Below are 19608 nucleotides of genomic sequence, written 5' to 3'. Positions count from 1 at the left end.
GGAGGCAGAGGACATCCTGGAATTGCTGAAACAGGGATGGCTGGTTTTAGGGTAGAAAAACATAATGGGGCTGGGCCTGGTAGTGTGGACACATAATCCCAGCTACTTGAGGGGCTAAGGCTGGAGGACAGAAAGCTCAAGGTCTGAGCCGGGCATGGTGGCACATGCCTTTAATCCCAGCACTTGGGAGGCAGAGGTAGGAAGATTGCTGTGAGTTCAAGGTTACCCTGCGAGTATAGAGTGAATTCCAGGTCAGCCTGAGCTAGAGTGAGATCCTACCTTGAAAAACAAAACAAAAAAAAAAAAAGAAAGAAAGTTCAAGGCCTGGAAGAGCCTGGTGGCACACGCCTTTGATCCCAGCACTGGGGAGGCTGAAGTAGGAGGATTGCTGTGAGTTCAACCCCAGCCTGAGACTACATAGCAATTTCCAGATCAGCCTGGGATAGAGTAAGACCTTACCTCCAAAAAAGAAAAAGGGGGTGGGGGTGGGGTGGGGAGGGGAGGCTGGAGAGATAGTTTAGCAGTTAAAGCACTTGCCTGCAAAGCCAAAGGACCCAGGTTCAATTCTCCAGGACTCACGTAAAACAGATGCACAAGGTGGCATATGAGTCTGGAGTTTGTTTGCAATGGTTGGAGGCCCTGGTATACTCATTCTTTTTATATAGCTGCCTCTTTTTCCTTCTTTCTCTTAAATAAATAAATAAAAATCAAAAACAAAATTAAGGGCTGGAGAGATGGACGCTTGCCTGCAAAGCCTAAAGAGCTGGGTTAGATTCCCCAGTACCCACATAAGCCAAATGCACAAGGTGGTGCATACATCTGGACTTTGTTTGCAGTGGCTAGAGACCCTGGTGCACCCATTTTCAATCTCTCTCTCTCTCTCAAATAAATAATAATAAATAAAAATATTTTAGGGCTGGAGAGATGGCTTAGCAGTTAAGGCGCTTGCCTGCAAAGTTAAAGGACCATGGTTCAATTCCCCAGGACCCATGTAAGCCAGAGGCACAAGGTAGTACATGTGTCTGGAGTTCCTTTGCACTGGCTGGAAGCCCTGGCATGCCCATTCTCTCTCTCTCTCTGCCTCTTTGCCTCTCTCAAATACATAAATAAATAAATAAAATATTTTAAAAGATATTTAAAAAATATTTTTAAAAAAGAAATTCAAGGCCTGTGTGGGCTACAGAGGTGAGTTTAAGGGTAGCTTGGGCAACTCAGGGAAACTCTCAAAAAAAAAAAAAAAAAAAAAAAACCAAAAAGGGCCGAGCATGGTGGTGCATGCCTATAATCCCAGCACCTAGGAGGCAAGGTTGGAGGATTGCTGTGAGTTCGAGACCAGCATGAGACTGACTACATAGTGAATTCCATGGCAGCTTGGGTTAGAGATCCTATCTTGAAAAAGCAAAAAGAGAAGCTGGGCGTGGTGGTGTATGCATTCTAGAGACAGAGGTTGGGGGTTCACTGTGAATGTGAGGCCAGCATGGGATTACAGAGTGAGTTTCAGGTCAGCCTGGGCTAGAGGAAGACCCTGCCTGGGATGGGGGGTTGTGAAAAGAGGGCTGAGAGGTAGCCCAGTGATGAAGTGTTGGAAGTCCCAGTGCTGCAAACAGTACAAAAGCCATGGTAGCACTTGTAGCTTTGGAGCCACAACTAAACTAACATCTCTACTCTGTGACTTTCAAGATATGTGGCTATGGGCAATTTACTTTCCTTCCTTCCTTTCTTTCTTTCTTTCTTTCTTTCTTTCTTTCTTTCTTTCTTTATTTATTTATTTATTTATTTTGGTAGTGGTGGGGTTTTGAGATAGGTTCTCCCTGTAGCCCAGGCTTACCTGGAATTCACTATGTAGTCTCAGGCTGGCCTCAAACTCACAGCCATCCTTCTACCTCTGCCTCCCAAGTGCTGGGATTAAAGGCATGTGCCACCACACCCTGCCCCTTTTCTTTTCTTCTGAGATAGGATCTTGCTCTTGTTTAGTCTGACCTGGAATTCACTATGTATTCCTCAGGGTGGCCTTGAACTGTCAGATGCTCCTAACCTCTGTCTCCTAAATGCTGGGATTGACGATGAACACCATCAGGTCCAGCTACTTATTCTTTTTGCACTTCGGTTTTTCTTCTCCTCCTCCTCCTCCTCCTCTTTTTTTTGAGGCAGGGTCTCACTCTAGCTCAGGCTGACCTGGAATTCAGTATGTATTCTCAGAGTGGCTTTGAACTCACCACAGTCCTACTACCTCCACCTCCTGAGTGCTGGGATTAAAGGTATGCGCCACTACACCTGGCTTCGTTTTTCTCTTCTTTAAAAAGGGGGAGAATTTGCCTGCAAAGTTTGCTGGCTGAGGTTGGGTTCCTCAGTATCCATGTATAGTCAGATGCACAAAATCTGTTCATTTGGTAGTGGCAAGAGGCCCTGGCACACCCATTGTCATTCTCTCAATGCTTGCAAATAAATAAAATAGTTTAAAACAAAAAGGGAAGACTGGAGAGATTGCTTAGCGGTTAAGGTGCATGCCTGTGAAGCCTAAGGACCCAGGTTCGATTCTCCAGGTCCCATGTAAGCCAGATGCACAAGGTGGCTCATGTGTCTGGAGTTCGTTTGCAATGGCTAGAGGCTCTAGCGTGCCCATTCGCTCTCTCTAATAAATAAAAGTCTTTTTTTTTTTTAAGGGAGAAATAGTCAGATATGGTAGTGCACAGCATTAACCACTCCCCCCCGCCCACATACACAGGAGGCAGAGGTAAGAGGATTGCTGAGTTCAAGGCCAGCCTGGGACTACAGAGTGAGTGCTAGATCAACTTGAGCCAGGATGAGACCCTACCTGGAGAAAAGAGAGAGAGACGGGGGGGGGGGGGGGAGAGGAAGAGAGGGAGGGAGAAAGGCATGGGAGAAATACAATACTTTTTAAAAGTTTATTATTGATTTGCCAGCAGTGAGAGAGATAGAAGAGAGACAGAGAATGCGCACACCAGGGTCTCCAGCCACTGCAACTGAACTCCAGACGCATGTACCACCCTGTGCATCTGGCTTTAGGTGGGTACTGGAGAACTGAACCCAGGTTGTTAGGCTTCGCAGGCAAGTGCCTTAGCACTAAGCCATCTCTCCAGCCCAATACAATTCTTTTTTTTCCCCCGAAGTAGAGTCTTACTCTACCCTGGCTGACTTGGAACTCTTACAGCTCCGGGCTGGCCTCGAACTTAGTCATCCTCCTGCCTCCTGAGTAAAGGCGTGTGCCACCACGCAGGGCACCAATAGCACTGTTTTATGGCGTGAGGATTTAAAGAGATAACGCACGTCAAGAGCTCACAGTAAGCTTTGAACCCACGGAAGCTGCTACTGTTAGGTTTGCGATAGAAACCCAAGAGCGGGTGAGGGAGAGGACAGTTCCAGGTGCCGGGTTAGGTTACTCTAACGTAGAACTTGGGGCTAGCTACGCGCAGGCGCGTGTCCGCGGTCGTGCCTCCGGCGAGGGCACTGCGCAGGCGCCGGAAGTTGCAGCCGGGAAGCCGGCGAGGTCTGTTCCGCCCGACTCTAACATGGCGGCGCCCTTTGTCTGCTCCGGAGTGCAGCCCCCGGCCTTCTCGCGGCCGTGATGCGCCTCCCTCTGTGGCGGGCTTCGGGACATGGCAGGTGAGGCCCAGCGAGCGCCGGGGCGGTCTCGCGCGCGCGGCCGCGGGCGGCGGAGGGTGGGGCGCGGCGGGACGCCGTGGACGGTTGTGTGGGGGAGGGGAGGAAGTGCCCCGGGACGGGAGCCGGGCCGAGCCCCCCCCCCCCCCGCGGGGCTGGACGCTGCGAGCCATCTGATCGCGGGACGGCGCGGGGGAGGCGAGGCGGGCGCTGTGCCAGCAGTGCGCCCCGGGCCGTGGGGTCGCGGGTCGCCTCGGGCCCCGGGTGTGACACCCCAGCTGGTAGCATCTCCGCCCCCGCCGCCGGGCTGTCACCGCCCCTTGACCCCGTGCGCCGCGGCGGGTGGGCGTCCTGCGGCCGCGAGGGGGCGAAATGCTGGGCCGGCACGTGTGGCTGGACGTGGGCTAGGTGGGGAAGGCTTGGAGGACGCAGGCCTCGGGGCTGAGGGCAGAGTTAGGGGGCCAGACACTACCCCCTTATAAAAACCCTTGCATGCATGCATGCATGCATGCATGCATGCATCCATCCATCCATCCATCCATCCATCCATCCATCCGTGCCACAGAAGGCAGTGGCTCAGCGCTCCATAGGTCTTGCGGATAAGGCAAGCGAAGCCGACCAGACCAGAGACTCCGTCCCTGAGTCGTGGTTTGGACTCTCCAAGGCTCCCCAGTTCCTTGCTGTCCCTTTAAGCTCTCCCGTGCCGCGGTTTCCTCGCGCTTAAATCAGGGACGATAGTGAAATTTGTCTCAAGTGTATTGAGGGTGACACGAGGTAATAGGTGTACAGTGCCCGTAATTTAAGACTGCAGAGCGAATGCTGTACGGTGTATGTTAGTCCTTGCTGTTATTTGTGTTATCATCTATCGGAGCCCCAGGTGGGAAGGAGACGCGGCAGTTCAGCACCCTGCTGTGCTGGAGGAAGGGCCCTCCTTCCTCTGAGAACAGAGTAGAGACACGGGTCTTGAGTGAGTCCAGGAAGTCTGTCCATTAGAAAGCCGAGACCTAAAGGATGCTTAGATTTTTAGTTGAAGTTATAGACTGAGGAAGCTGAGGTTCCTCCACCTAGAGGAAGAGATGGGCGGCAACAGCGAGGAAGCAGGCTGGGACCTTGCAAACCTAATTAAGGACTTCAAATTTTAGGTTAATGGAAAAAGATTTAAGAATCAGTTTTGAAGCCAGGTGTGGTGACACACGCCTTCAATCCCAGCACATGGGAGGCAGAGGTAGGAGGATCGCTGTGAGTTCGAGGCCAGCCTGAGACTACATAGGGAATTCCAGGTCAGTCTGGGCTACAGTGAAACCCAACCTCAAAAAAACAAAAACACAACAAAAGAGTCAGTTTTGTGGGCTGGCCAAGTTGAAGAATATATTAGGCCTGGAAGCCAATTAAGAACCTGCTAGATTAATCCAGGTGAGAAATTAGGGTCGCCTTGAGTAAATTCAGAGGCAGATGGTTGGAGAGAGACTTTTAGAGGTAGAACTGCGGAATTGTGGCTACTTCAGTGAGAGGGCACAGAGGAGTCAGGGTTGTCTCCTGACTGGTGTATGTTGGTATTGCTCAGACACCCAGCAAATAACAATGTTTTTGAACATTTTAAAAAACATTTTATTTATTTATTTGAGACAGCGAGAGTAAGAATGGGTGTGCCAGGACCTCCAGCCACTGCAGATGAACTCCAGATGCATGTGCCACCATGTGCATCTGGCTTACATGGGACCTGGAGAATCGAACCTGGGTCCTTAGGCTTCATAGGCATACACCTTAACCACTTAAGCCATCTCTCCAGCCCTAAAAATTTTTTTAAAAAATTTATTTGAGAGTGAAAGAGAGAAAGAAGCAGAGAATGGGTGCACCAGGCTTATGTAAGCCCTGGGGAATCGAACTGGGGGTCCTTTGGCTTTGCAGGCAAGCTCCTTAACTGCTAAGCCATCTCTCTAGCTCCAAAAAACAGTTTTTTGTTTTTTTTTTTTAGGCAAGCCCAACAGACTGGCCTTTTTTTTTTTTGGTTTTTTGAGGTAGGGTCTCACTCTGGTCCAGGCTGACCTGGAATTAACTCTGTAGTCTCAGGGTGGCCTTGAACTCATGGAGATCCTCCTACCTCTGTCTCCCAAGTGCTGGGATTAAAGGCGTGCGCCACCACGCCCGGCTCCAGACTGGCCTTTTTTTTAAAAAAAAATATTTATTTATTTGACAGAGAGAAAGAAGGAGAGAGAGAATGGGTGTGCCTGGGCTCCAGCCACTGCAAATGAACTCCAGATGTGTGTGCCCCCATGTGCATCTGGCTAACATGGGTCCTGGGGAATCGAACCTGGGTCCTTTGGCTTTGCAGACAAATGCCTTAACTGCTAAGCCATCCCTTCAGCCCTTTTTTCATCTCCCCCCCCTTTTTTTAATGAGAGAGAAGTGGGGAGAGAACTGGTGTGCCAGGGCCTCCAGCCGCTGCAGTCAAACTCCAGACCCGTGCACCCCTTGTGAGCATGTGCAGCCGTGTGCGCTTGTGTCATTTTGTGCGTCTGGTTTTATGTGGGACCTGGAGAGTTGAATTTGAGTCCGTAGGTTTTCAGGCAAGCCCCTTAACTGCTAAGCCATCTCTCCAGTCCCCAAAGAACAGTTTTAAGTGGGGGAGGGTGGTTGTATGCCATAAAGCATGCAAGTGAAGCTGGCCACTGTGGCTCACATCACTAATCCAGCACTTGGGAAGCTGAGGTAGGAGGATCACTGTGAATTCAAGGCCAGCCTGAGACTGCATTGTGAATTTCAGGTCAGCCTGGGCTAGAGTGAGACTAAACCTTGAAAAACAAAAACAAACAAACAAAAAAAACAAAACACAAAAAATTTGCTCCCTAGGCTAGGGGGAAGGCTCAGTGGATAAAACATTTGTCACTAAGTACCTGAGTTTGGACCACGAGACTTCACATAAAAAGCCAGAAGCTGTGGCAGGTTTCTGTAATCCCATCACACCCACAGCAAGATGGGAGGCGGAGACAGGAGAGTTTCTTGGAAGCTGGAGGACCAGCTAACCTGGTGAACAGCAAGGAACCTCCAGAGACACTGCCTCAAACAAGGTGGAAGGTGAGGACCGCGCCTTAAAGTTGTCCTCTAATCTCCACGTGCGTGCCATGGCATACATGTTCCTGCGCTCACACACACACACACACCATTAAAAATAAAACCAAACCTCTTACTAAAATTGGGTGAGGGTGTGAAATGAAAATGAAGGTCCAGGACACCCTAGAGGAATGGTTACACTGCACTGAACAGCCCAGACTGTCAACACTGTGCTGTGCTTCTGGCCAGGCAGGAGCTCCTGAGTGTGGGGACTGTGGTGAGATTGTTCATCTTTGCTCCCATGTCTGTCACACGTTTGTCAGGTAGCAGCAGATTGCCACACATGGTAACATTTCGAGAGTACCAAACTCTACACTTGTCAATTAGATGAATGCACAGAGGAGTGGCTCTTGGAGAGCTGAGTGGGTTCCTTTCATGTTCTTACTGGATTTTCCAATTGGGTGTCTTATGATTCAGGTAATGAGCTGGAGGAGGGGAGCCAAGCTGGAGTTTACACAGACAAACTGTCAGAGAAGAGTGGCCTGGGCTATCTGGAGATCTGAGGTACGTCTGTAATATTTTGGAGTGAGATCAATGAGGAAAGGAGGTTTTATCTTTGTTCGTTTTGTTTTTAGAAAATATATATTTTAAATATTTTTATTTGTGGTAAGAGAGAATATGTATAATAGGGGCTACAAATGAACTCCAGACACATGCACCACTTTGTGCGTCTGGCTTTAGGTGGATGCTAGGGAATTGAACCTGGGCTGGCAGACTTTGCAAGCAAGCACTTTTTTTTTTTTGTTTGTTTGTTTGTTTTTTTGAGGTAGCCCAGGCTGACCTGGAATTCACTATGTAGTCTCAGGGTGGCCTTGAACTCATCCTCCTACCTCTGCCTCCTGAGTGCTAGGATTAAAGGCATGCACCACCATGCCTGGCTAATTTTTGTGTTTTTTTTGAGACAGGGTCTCACTATGTAGACCAGGCTGCCTTCCAACTTGCAGTGGCCCTTTTGTCTCTCCTGAATGCTGAGATCACAGGCATGTCCCAACACACCTGACCTACTTTTTTTTTTTTTTTTTCCTAACAAAGACTGGAGTTGACTGATTGCTGGGCAATGCTCACACCTGACTGTAGTTAGGTGCAATCTAACATTCTCGCAGCAGGGCAGAGGCATGGCTCAGGGGTAGAGTGCTTGCCTAGCATGTGCAAGGCCCTGTATTCCATCCCTAGCACTGAACATTCATGTGATAAAATGCTCAGCCAAAGCCAGGCCTTCAATCCCAGCACTCAGGAGTCAAAGGTAGGAGGATTACTGTAAATTCAAGGCCAGCCTGGGTCTACAAAGTGAGTTCCAGGTCAGCCTGGGCTATAGTGAGATTCTACCTTGAAAGATACCAGGCAAACAAATAAAACTGCTCAGCCTGTCACGGTGGCACACGCCTTTAGTTCCAGCACTTGAGAGTCTGAGGAAGGAGGACTGCCCTGAGTTCAAGGCCAGTATGGGCTAGAGTGAGACCCTGCCTCAAAACAAAATAAACAAAATGCTCCAAAAAAGTAGTCACAAGCAGGGCTTGGTGGCACATGCCTGTAATCCCAGCACTTGGGAGGCAAAGAGGTAGGAGCATCGCCGAGAGTTCGAGGCCACCCTGAGAACACATACTGAATTCCAGGTCAGCCTGGGCCAGAGTGAGACCCTACCTCGAAAAAATAAAAAGTAGTCACAAATACAGTGACAGAAACAAAACAGATGTTGATCCCTCCCCCTCCCACACCAGTCTGGAATGTGCCATCTAGCACTAGGAGAGCAGGTCACTTGGTTCTGGGGTACACATGTGGAGCAGGATTTCTTTGATCACATGGCTCAAGCTTGGGCATCCATCTCATGGTCCAAGCTGGCTGCTCTGGCTCCTGCTATCACGTCTAAACTCCATGTGCCCCAAAGGGCAAGACAGAACAGGGAGCATGTTCTCACCTGTTGAGGTTATGATGCAGGTGTATAACATGGTTCCCATGCACAAGTCAGCCGCTGCATCTGGCATTACCAGAGAATGGACTGTGCAGGTGCTGGAGGAAGCACGGGCCGAGAGAACCTGCCCTGGTCCCAGTGTGGCAGGACCGTCAGGGTGGGGTCGGGTCGGGTCCCTGCCTGAGGAGAGGTCCAGTGGTGCATGGAGTGGGAGAGGGCTAGGTGTGCTCTGGGGCCTGTCCTTGTGGCAGGCAGCGCAGGCTCTGGGCTGGTTTATGGGCCTTGGGCTCGGAGTGCTCAGGCTTGTCATGCAAGTAGTGTTTTCTTGCCCAATAAATGTCACGCACTGCTAGGTACATGCTGGGAATATGGACTAGACCGAGGTTGTATCTCAGGAGCAGGGCACTCCTAGTCATGTGGATAGCCACCTACGCTGCAGTGTGCTATAAAGGTCTGGTCACAAGTGTGAAGACACTCCGGGTGTGGGGGCACTGTGCAGGAATGACATGGTTACTATAGAGGTCCTCTCAGGTGCATATGGGCAGTCAAGACTGGAGGCAAGCATGAATCCCTGCTGCCCTGTTTGGTGGGCTGTATTTCTGGTGGACAGTTATGCCATGGCCAAGCCTTAGTTTCCTCATCTGGAAAGCAGGGCTCATAACATCCCCCTCACAGAAATGCTTTGAGAATTCAGTGAGCTCCACAGGGTCTGCTGTGAGCACTTACCAAAAGTCGGTACTTCCTGCTGCCAGGTGCAGAATGACTCAAAGGCAGAGAAGCCAGCCCTGTCACAGTCAAGGAAACAGAAAGCCAGGTTGTCATCCTTTAGAGGCTGGGTTATCTGGGTGGTAGGAGCAGAGTTGAGACTGCTGTGTGCTTTGCTGTTTTGCTCAGGAGTTTCCAAGCTTGCTTGCTTGCTTGCTTTTTTTTTGGTTTTTCAAGGTAGGGTCTCATTCTGGCCCAAGACGATGTGGAATTCACTATGTAGTCTCAGGGTGGCCTCAAAGTCATGGCAGTTCTCCTACCTCTGCCTCCCAAATGCTGCATAATGCCACCAAGCCCAGCACTTTCTTTTTTGAGGCAGACTCTTACTCTAGCACAGGCTGACCTGAAACACTTTCTGTAGTCCAGGCAACTCAACAGTGATCCTCCTACCTCAACCTCCTGAGTGCTGGGGTTATAGACATGAGCCACCACACCCTGCTGCTGCTGCTGCTGCTTTTTCAAGGCAGGGTCTTATTCTAGCCCAGGCTGACCTGGAACTCACTGTGTAGCCCAGGCTGGCCTCAATTTTAGTAATCTCCTATCTCAGCCTTCCTGGGGTTGGGATTAAAGGCATCAATTACCATGTCCAGTTTGAAGCATAAACTTTTTTCTTTTTCTTTTTTTCCCCCTGAGATAGCATCTCACTCTAGCTCAGGCTGACCTGGAACTCACTCTGTAATCTCAGGCTGGCCTTGAACTCACAGTGATCCTCCTACCTCTGCCTCTGGAGTGCTGGGACTAAAGGCGTGCGCCACCACACCTGGCCTGAAGCATAAGCTTCTAAGAAGACGTACCTGACAGTTATACTTACTCTCTGTATGCTTTGTCCAGAGTACTTGACCTCTGGCTCTTAGGCTCTGCAGTGGTCAGTAGGGATAGTGGCTTACTGGTACATAATTTTTTTTCTTTTTGTGGTACATAATTTTACTGGGTAGAGCTGCATGTGCATGTCAAGCGCTTAATCGAGTCCCCAGATTCATAACTGGCAACTGGTGTTAACATATGTTAGGCAAGGCAGACCCTTGAGAGGGTCAGGAAAAAGAGTGTGTATAGAGGTGAGGAAGAAAACAGGAGCATAGAAAAATCTGGTGTTAGAGGATGCATTGTGGAAATGAAGTCATCTTCTCCTTCCAGATAACTCAGTTGCCTTGCAGAGCCCCTGTCATGTGTGTGCACTGTAGGGAAGGGAAGATGGTGTTCAGAGAGTCGAATGGCTTTGGTTATTGCATATATCAAAGCACATACAAGCCTTTTCAATGGAAGACCTGGCCTCCAGTGTATAAGGCTGACAGGGCAGCCTCCATGGGGGAGTTGCAGAGTTTCAGCACCTTGCATGGAAAAGACCAGGTGGTCCATTTTCCACAGTTCAGGAATTCCCTGACGGTTGGTGTCTTGCTTGGATGCACAGATGTGTTTGGCAAGGTGATACATTGTTCAGTATTGTTCATCCCAATAGGGATGGGTCCTGTGAGGGTTAATCTCTGGTTGTCAACTTGATAGGATTTAGAATCACCATGGAAACAAATCTCTGGGAATGTCTGAAGAATTTTCTTTCTTTCATCTTTCTTTTATTTATTTATTTTTTTTTTTGAGGTTGGTTTTTGCTCCAGCCCGGGCTGACCTGGAACTCACTGTGTAGTTTCAGGGGTGACCCCAAACTCATGGCCATCCTCCTGCCTCTACCTCCGAGTGCTGGGATTAAAGACATGCACCACCACGCCCGGCTTTTATTTTATTTTTTTGAGGCATGTTCTCACTGTAACCCAGGCTGATCTGGAACTCACTGTGCAGCCCAAGCTGGCTTCAAACTCATGGCAATTCTTCTACTTTAGCCTTCCTAGTGCTAGTGTGAGGAATTTTCTAGATTAGCTTAATTGAGATGGGAGGACTGCACCCTAACTGTGAGCAACTCCAATCCTGTGGGCTGAGGTCCCAGACTAAGTAAAAGGGAGAGCGCTAGATGAACATCAGCATTCCTCACTCTGCGTCCTCACCGTGGACGGAACGTGACCCGCCGCCTCAGGCTCCTTCCTCCCCACGATGGATGTAAAGCCAACAGGAACCCTTCCTTTTTGAAGCTGCTTCTTGTTAGGTCATGCACCGCCGGGCTGCAGTGGTAAGAGAAAACAAAATGCTCTCTGTCGTATGCACAAAGCCACTTGCCCAGGAGTTCATAACTTCAGTCTTGCTGGTCATAGTTGTTAAGTGATAGAATGAGAGGAGGCCAGAGAGAAAGCTTGTGGCACAAGTGAATTCAGCATGTACTGCAGTGGTGAGTGGAGCACACCTGTGTGTGTGTGTGTGGGGGGGGGGGGGCTCACGGTGTGTATCCTCATCCCGACAGTCCTAGGGTGAGCTAAGACTGGTTGATGTCAATACTGTCGCCAAGAAAACCAGAGCCCATGGATTCAGCGCACTGCACTGGAGACGTGTGGTTCTTAGGGCCTGAGCTTACGAGGCAGGAAAGAAGCAAAGGGTGAGGACCGGGAACTGCTCGCTCATGTCTGATGAGTCACATGAGCTGAGGCTCAGATGTGGGAATCCAGCTGAGAGTGGAGAGGCAGGCAGCAGGCCTGATGGCTCATTGTAACCTCAAACACAAGCGCAGCTTTGGTCCTGAGAGATGTGGCAGCGCAAACTGTCCTGCCACCCCGCTGGCGCCACTTCCACTGTCCCTGTTGCAAGGCTCTGCCTAGGATCACTCACCCCTAGCTTTCAAAACATTGTTGAAAAAAAAAAAAAAACATTGTTGAGAGCACAGCTTCTTGGGCTGTTTCCACGTACTGACCACCCCCCTTTTACATAAGAAATTCTTACATCACCCTGCATACATAGGTTGTGAAATAAGTATACAAATCAAATATATTGATACTAAATCATAAAGAAATTTATATTGTGCCAGGCACAGAGAGCCATGTCTGTAATCTCAGTACTCAGAAGGCTAAGGCAGGAGGATCACTGAGTTCAGGACCAGCCTGGGCCATATGAGATCCTGATTTAAAAACAAACAAACAAACAAAAAAAAACTCCAAAGGTACTGGGCATGGTGGCACACGCCTTTAATCCCGATACTTGGGAGACAGAGGTAGGAGGATTGCCATGAGTTTGAGGCCACCCTGAGACTACATAGTGAATTCCAGGTCAGCCTGGGCTAGAGCAAGATCCTACCTGGAAAAAAAGAAAAAGAAAATAAATAAATAAATAAAAACATCCAAGGGCTGGAAGGATGGCTTAGCAGTGGAGGTGCTTGCCTGCGAATCCTAAGGACCCAGGTTCGATTCTCCAGGTTCTATGTAAGCCAGATGCACAAGGTGGCGCATGTGTCTGGAGTTCATTTGCAGTGGCTAGAGGCCCTGATATGTCCATTCTCTCCCTCCCTCTCCCAAATAAAAATTTTTTTTTTTTTTTTTTGGTTTTTCAAGGTAGGGTTTCACTCTAGCTCAGGCTGACCTGGAATTTACTATGTAGTCTCAGGGTGGCCTCAAATTCACGGTGATCCTCCTACCTCTGTCTCCCAAGTGCTGGGATTAAAGGCATGTGCCACCACGTCTGGCTAAGAATTAATTTTTTTTCTTATTTTCATGTAGAGTGGGGGGGGGTTGAATTGGCGTGTCAGAGCCTTTTGATGCTGCAAACAAACTTCAGATACATGCGCCATTTTACATCTGGTTTTAGGTGGGTACTGGGAAATTGAACCCAGGTTGTTAGGCTTTGCAGGCAAGCACCTTAACTGTTGAACCATCTCTCCAGCCCCAGCACTTTTTTATTTTTTTTATTTTTTTTAGTTTTTCTAGGTAGGGTCTCATTCTAGTCCAAGCCGACCTGGAATTCACTATGTAGTCTCAGGGTGGCCTTGAACTCTCGGTGATCCTTCTACCTCTGCCTCCCAAGTGCTGGGATTAAAGGCATGCACCACCATGCCCAGCTAAAATTTTCTTTTAAATATTGTATTTACTTGAGAGAGAGAGAGAACAGGTATGGCAGAGCCTCCAGCCACTGCAAACAAACTCCAGGACCATGCACCACCATGTGTATTTGGCTCTATGTGGGCACTGGGGAATCGAACCAAGGTCCCTTGGCTTTGCGGCAAGTGCCTTAACTACTAAGCCATCTGTCTATCCCTAAAATTTTAATGAATTCAATTTGTGTGTACATGTATGTGCAGGTATACAAGTGCCCTGGTGCATGGGTAGAGATCAGAGGATACCTGTTTGAGGCAGAGTCTCGTGTTCACCCTCTGTTCACAATCCTCTAGGAAATTTCCACCTCCCTTTTCCCCATAGGTGCACTGAGAATATAGAAGCCCTCTACAGTTTCTGGAATTTTTATGTGGGGCCTGTGGACTTGAACTCAGATACTCAGTTGTACAATAAAAACTTTATCTGTTGAGTTATTTCCTCAGCCCGACTCTAGTTTCTGAAATAACATCTTGATTGCTAAGAAACTCCCACAGTATATGTTAACCCATTTACAAAGCTCAGCGGGGTTCAGTGCAGCATATTTGTAGAGTTACGGAGCCACTGCTGGCTGTGCTTCTATAACTCTTGATATCTGGAAAGACCTTGTCCCTTTGCTCTCTCTTCATATCAGGTCATGCTCATCAAATACTTCTAAAAATTGTTAAGCTGAGCATGGTGGTGCACACCTTTAATCCCAGCACTTGGGAGACAGAGGTAGGAAAATTGCTGTGAGTTTGAGACCACCCTGAGACTACATAGTGAATTCCAAGTCAGCCTGGGCTAGAGTAAGACCCTACCTTGAAAAACCAAAACAAAACAAAAATTGTTAAGAAGGTTCTGGGGATATAACTGTTAGTAGTGTGCTTGCCTCACATGCAGAAGGCCCTGGGTTTGATCCCAGGTGATCATGCTTGTGTGACAAGTGCTTTTACCACTGAGCCATCTCCCCAACTCGTTTCTTACATCCATATTTAGGAGTCAGGAAGGCCAGGTGTGGTTTAATACCAGAACTCAGGAGTAGAGGTAGAGGATCGCCGTGAGTTTGAGGCAGCCTGAGACTACTTGGTGAGTTCCAGGACAGCTGGGCTAGAGTGAGACCCTCCCTGGAAGAAGAAGAAAGGCAGGACCAGGTTTGGAGGTCTCTGCTTTGTCACTGTTACTGGCGTGGGGTTCTGTGGGATGATGATGACGGCCGGCAGCAGCTTTGTGAGGTAGAAAGTTCTGCTGTCATCCCCATTTTACAGGAAGGGAGTTGAGGCTGGAGGTCTGTTCCCTGCTGACTGAGAGTCTTGATAAGCTAGCTGTGCTCAGTTCCTGAGTGGCAGGCCAGCCAGGAGTTGAAAGCCCCAGCAGTGGCCGACAGTGCTGCACCCAGCTTCACTTCAGCTCAGCACAGCATAACAGGGTTGCGTCTGTACCTGAAAACGAGTGTGCCCACGGTTCTTCTAGGGGAGTTCCCTTCAGGGATTTCTGCTCGTAGTTTCTGAGTGACATGTTCTCTGTGCAAACTGCCAAAATTTTCCATTTCCCTTATGAAAATTTTTTCCTGTTGAGAAATTTTGAGTCATCAGGTTTTAGAAAAATGTCTTATTTTCTCCCTCCCTCCATCCCTCCACTTGTTCTTTCTCTCCCTCCCTCCCTCCCTTCCTTCCATCCATCCTTCCTTGGCTTCACTTTGTAGCCTAGGCCAGCCTGGGACTAGCAGTAGTCCTCCGCCTCAGTCTTGAGCACTGGAATTACAGGTGTGACCCACCACAGTTGGCTGGAGAACGCCTTAAAGGCTTTATAGCACATAGAAAAGAAAGACACAGATTTCTGCCTGTCTCTGTCTCTCCCTCCCTCTTTCCTTCATTTCATCTGGTTTAATTTTTTAATGTATAATATTTATAAGTTGTAACACTAAAAATAGAGAAAGGACACCAGTGACAACTGTCCCCAAGTCCTCCTCCCACTCTTCAGAGGAGCCCCATCACCGCTTGCTCCTACACCCTCCAGAGGTGTGGGTGTCTTCTCTGAAGTGTGAGTCAGCACTGTGACTCTTGGCCTGGACTTGGTTTTCTGGTATTTTGTGGGCGGTTCGGAGAGACTCATGTAAGAGTGTGTTGATTCTGGGCACCAGCTAACCCTTTCCAGTGCCAGCGAAGGTGACATCATTCTATTTTTTGGGTCCCAAGGTCCCAGTGCTGTGGTGTGTCCCTGTTTGTCAGCTTCTGATATCTGCCTCTGTCCTCGAAGTAGAGGAAGAGCTGTTCCTGGTGAGGCCCGCCCCAGGTGCACTTCCTGCCTCCCTGCGCTGAGGCTACGTGCCCCCAGCGTCCCAGCATGCCCCCACTCCATGCCTCTTGCTGTCCTCCTCCTGAATGCTCTGTCACCTCTGCTCCATGACTAGATGCTGCCAGGCCATGTGTCCCCAGGGGTAGTATTTGCTCATCAGACCTCTCCCCTGTGGAGTTGCCAAGGATGGGGCTTAGAGTGGGCCTTCTCTGTCAGATTGCCTCCCCAGAGCATTACCCTGCTGCTATGGGCACAGGAAGTGTGCGCTGGGTGATGTGGTTTGTTTCTAATTCACTCCTCCCCCTGTCCTTTTAGTGCCGGGAATCCAGGATCTTATACTTGGTAGGTAAGCACTTTACCACTAAGCTACCCAGCCCTCAGTTGAGTCCGGGCTTCACTGTGTAGGTAAGGGCAACCCCAAGCTCTGTATCCTCCTGCCTTTGCCTCCCCAGGTGCTGGGATCAGAAACATGTGCCACTATGCCTTGAGGTCTCCTCCTTTCTGTTGACAGTGTATTATTGGTAGGCAAGTAGTACTAGTTCTACTTTGCCAGGGTTTGGGTGGCACTTCTTTATTTTATGAGAGAGAGACTTGGTACACCAGGGCCTCCAATCACTGCAGTTGAACTCCAGATGCATTTACCACCTTGTGTGCTTGCATCACCTTGTGCGTCTGGCTTATGTGGGACCTGGGGAGTTAAGTATGGGATCTTAGCCTTTGTAGGCAAGTGCCTTAACTGCTAAACCATCTCTCCAGCCCTTTGTTTTTTTATTATTATTAATGTATTTATTTGCAAGCAGAGAGATATAAAAAAAGAGATCAAGAGAAGCTGGGTGTGGTGGCACATGCCTTTACTCCCAGCACTCTGGAGGCAGAGGTAGGATCGCTGTGAGTTTGAGGCCACCCTGAGACTACATAGTTAATTTCAGGTCAGCCTGAGCTACAGTGAGACCCTACCTCAAAAAAACAAAACAACAAAAGAAGTCCATTCAGCAAATGAACACCAGATGCACACACCACTTTGTGTATCTGGCTTGATGTGCAGAGTGGGGAATCGAACCCAGGTCACTAGGCCATGAAAGCAAGCGCCTCAGCTGCTGAGCCATCTCTTGAGCCTGGGTGGCACTTCCTATCTGCTGTGGATTTAAAAAAAAAATTTTTATTGACAACTTTATAATTATGGACAATAATCCATGATAATTCCCTCCCGCTTCACTTTCCCCTTCACAGCTCCACCCTCCATCATATCCCCTCTCCCTCTCTATTAAGTCTTTTATTTTGCTGTCATCATCTTTTCCTCCTATTATAAGGGTCTTGTGAAGGTAGTACCAGGCACTGTGAAGTCATGGGTATCCAGGCCATTTTGTGTCTGGAAGATTGCATTGTAAGGAGTCCTACCCTTCCTCTGGCTCTCACATTCTTTCTGCCACCTCTTCCACAATGGATCCTGAGCCATGGAATGTGTGATTGAGATATTTCAGTGCTGAGCACTCCTGTCACTTCTTCTCAGCACCATGGTGCCTTTTGAGCCATCCCAAGGCCAGTGCTATCTGAAAAGAGAAGGTTATCTAGCCAAAAGTGAGAGTAGCATTAATATATGGGTATGAACACTAAGAGATGTGCTTACCGGCAGTTTGGTGAACATAGTATATATATGTATTTAGCCAGACACCAGCGGTCATTACACCCCTAGAGCTGATGACTTCCCCCGTCATAGGTTTTCAGTATCAGGCATGTGTTCTCTCCCGTGGAGCGAGTCTCCAGTCCAATTAGAGAGCAGTTGGTTTCCCCTGTAATAGATATGTGACTATTGCACCCATTGGCTCATTTGACCTGGCTGGCCAAACTTAAGGCTTGCAGTGTCCACTGTTGTTTATCCCCACTGATGACCTGTCTCTCAATCCCATGGAGCTGCATGCAGCGTAGCTTTTTCCAGATTTCTGTGCTGCTGTGGATCTTCTCATCATATCTGTGGTGCTTTCCTACTTGAGGGGAAAAACAGTCAAGTCAGAGACCATGTTTGACGTCACACATTAGACTTTAGAGCTGGGATTCAAAGGCTGGGTTTGTTTCTGTGTCCATTGGTCCTTTGTTCATTGTCCAGGTATGCTCCCTTGATCACCATCTTCTCCAGTCAGAGCAGAAGTCTTGATTTCCCACATGGACTCTTATCTCTCCTAACCTCCAGGAATGTCACCACCATGCCAGCTTCTCAGGCCAGACCTTTTAGTAATACACATCTACTCCATCAGCTAATTATAATTTTTGGGGGGGGTTTCGAGGTAGGGTCTCACTCTAGCCCAGGCTGACCTGGAATTCACTATGAGTCTCAGGGTGGCCTCGAACTCATGGCAGTCCTCCTGCCTCTATCTCCCGAGTGCTGGGATTAAAGGCATGCACCACCACTCCTGGCTCTATGTTCCTAACCTGAGCAGTTCTACTGACACCTTGGTGATGCATGCAGCCTCTGCGGCGGCCTGCATTGCCTTTTTTGTTTGTTTGTTTGGTTGGTTGGTTTTCAAGGTAGAGTCCCACTGTAGCCCAGGCTGAGCTGAGTCTGCCCTCTGCGTGGTGGCATGTGCTTACGATCCCAGTACTTGGGAGGTAGAGGCAGAAGGATCAAGAGTTCAAGGCTACACTAGACCCTGTCTCATTTTTGTCTGTCTCTCTCACTCGCTCTTTCTTTCTCTCATCTGGGTCTACTTCAGGCTGACCTGGAACTCTGAGGCTGCAGGTTGGTCTCAAAAACCAGGCACTCCTCCTACCTCCGCCTCCTGAGTGTCAGGATTATTGGTATGAGCCACCACACCAGACTTAAGACCCTGTATAAGAGAAAAAGACGCCTGCACCTGGTACCTGATGTGGGCCTTTGTGCTGCAGAAGTTGGAGGACAAGCATGAGTGAAGGACAGAAAGCCCAGACTGGTAGTTCACACCTGTAATCCCAGCGCCTGGGAGACAGAGGAAGGACTACCAGCTCAATACCAGCCTTTGCTGCCTAACATGACAATGTCTAGAATACAAACCACAAAAAACATTACCAACTCTGGGCTGGTGGAAATACATACAGTGGAAGCCAAAAGGTCAGAGTGCTCATTGGCAGTAGAAGGTGAGGTATCAGAATCTGTGGTATTGCTACAAGGGACCAAGCCGGGTTTGCATGTTTAAAGGCAAAATTGGTCTTAAAAGTGAGAGAGCTGAGGATGTAGTTCAGTGGTAGAACACTTCCCTAGCATGTTTAATCCCCAGTACTGCTAAAAAAAAAAAAAAAAAAAAAAAAAAAAAAAAGTGGGTAAAGCTGGGTGTGGCGATGAATGCTTTGAAGGAGCGCCATGAGTTTGAGGCCACCCTGAGACTACATAGTGAATTCCAGGTCAGCCTGGACCAGAGTAAGACCCTACCTCGAAAAATCAAAAAAAAAAAAAAAAAAAAAAACAGGTACATATATATGTTTATATATGGAGAGAATTCAATCTAAGAAGCATTTTGGGGCTGGGGGATGGCTCAGTGGCTAAAGATGCTTGCTTATAAAACCTGCCGGCCTGGGTTTAATTTTCCAGAATCCATATAAAGCCAGATACAAAGTGGTAAGTTGTACATGCATTATGATCCCAGTGCTCACAAACTAGATGATTGGAGGTAGAGTCGGGAGACTCTAAAGCCTGCGGGCTGGCTAGCTTGAGGCCCCTTTGCGATTTGACAGTGCAGCGCTGTCTCAAAGAAGACAGAGCAGACTCCCAGAAGTTGTCCTCTGACCTCCATACGTGGACATGGCCTGTGCACCCATACTCTCACACATAAGCCGAGAAAGAAAAAGTTTTAAAAATAAGGAGTATTTGCTGAGCAAGGAGGACTGTGCCAACAGGGCTGGGTTTGCTAGTAATTGCTTCTTGCCAGGTTGCACTAGAAGAGAAAGGGTGGTGGTTTTGGTACATAGCTTTCAAGGCAGCAAGGGTGGCCTGTTGTGAAG

The 19608-nt window shown here is 48.7% G+C and overlaps 1 protein-coding gene across 3 annotated transcripts in view; it reads left to right on the top strand.

Moving 5' to 3' along the window:
* Positions 1-3508: 3508 nt before the first annotated feature.
* Positions 3509-19608, top strand: part of Zbtb17 (zinc finger and BTB domain containing 17) — a 29638-nt gene continuing 13538 nt past the window's right edge. Inside the window, exons 1-3 of one of the 3 annotated variants that reach the window (XM_045148919.1) lie at positions 3509-3624; positions 7150-7236; positions 15955-15985. In XM_045148919.1, coding sequence (XP_045004854.1) covers positions 7153-7236; positions 15955-15985 — 115 coding nt within the window. In that variant the 5' untranslated portion in view covers positions 3509-3624; positions 7150-7152. Of the gene's footprint in view, positions 3625-7149; positions 7237-15954; positions 15986-19608 lie in introns of those variants that run through there. The other 2 variants (XM_004657618.3, XM_045148920.1) reach the window with 2 other exon arrangements.

The sequence above is a fragment of the Jaculus jaculus genome, chromosome 5, assembly GCF_020740685.1.
Source record: "Jaculus jaculus isolate mJacJac1 chromosome 5, mJacJac1.mat.Y.cur, whole genome shotgun sequence".
Taxonomy (NCBI): domain Eukaryota; kingdom Metazoa; phylum Chordata; class Mammalia; order Rodentia; family Dipodidae; genus Jaculus; species Jaculus jaculus.
The sequence above is the reverse complement of the archived record's forward strand: the minus strand, read 5'-3'. Positions and strand labels throughout refer to the sequence as shown.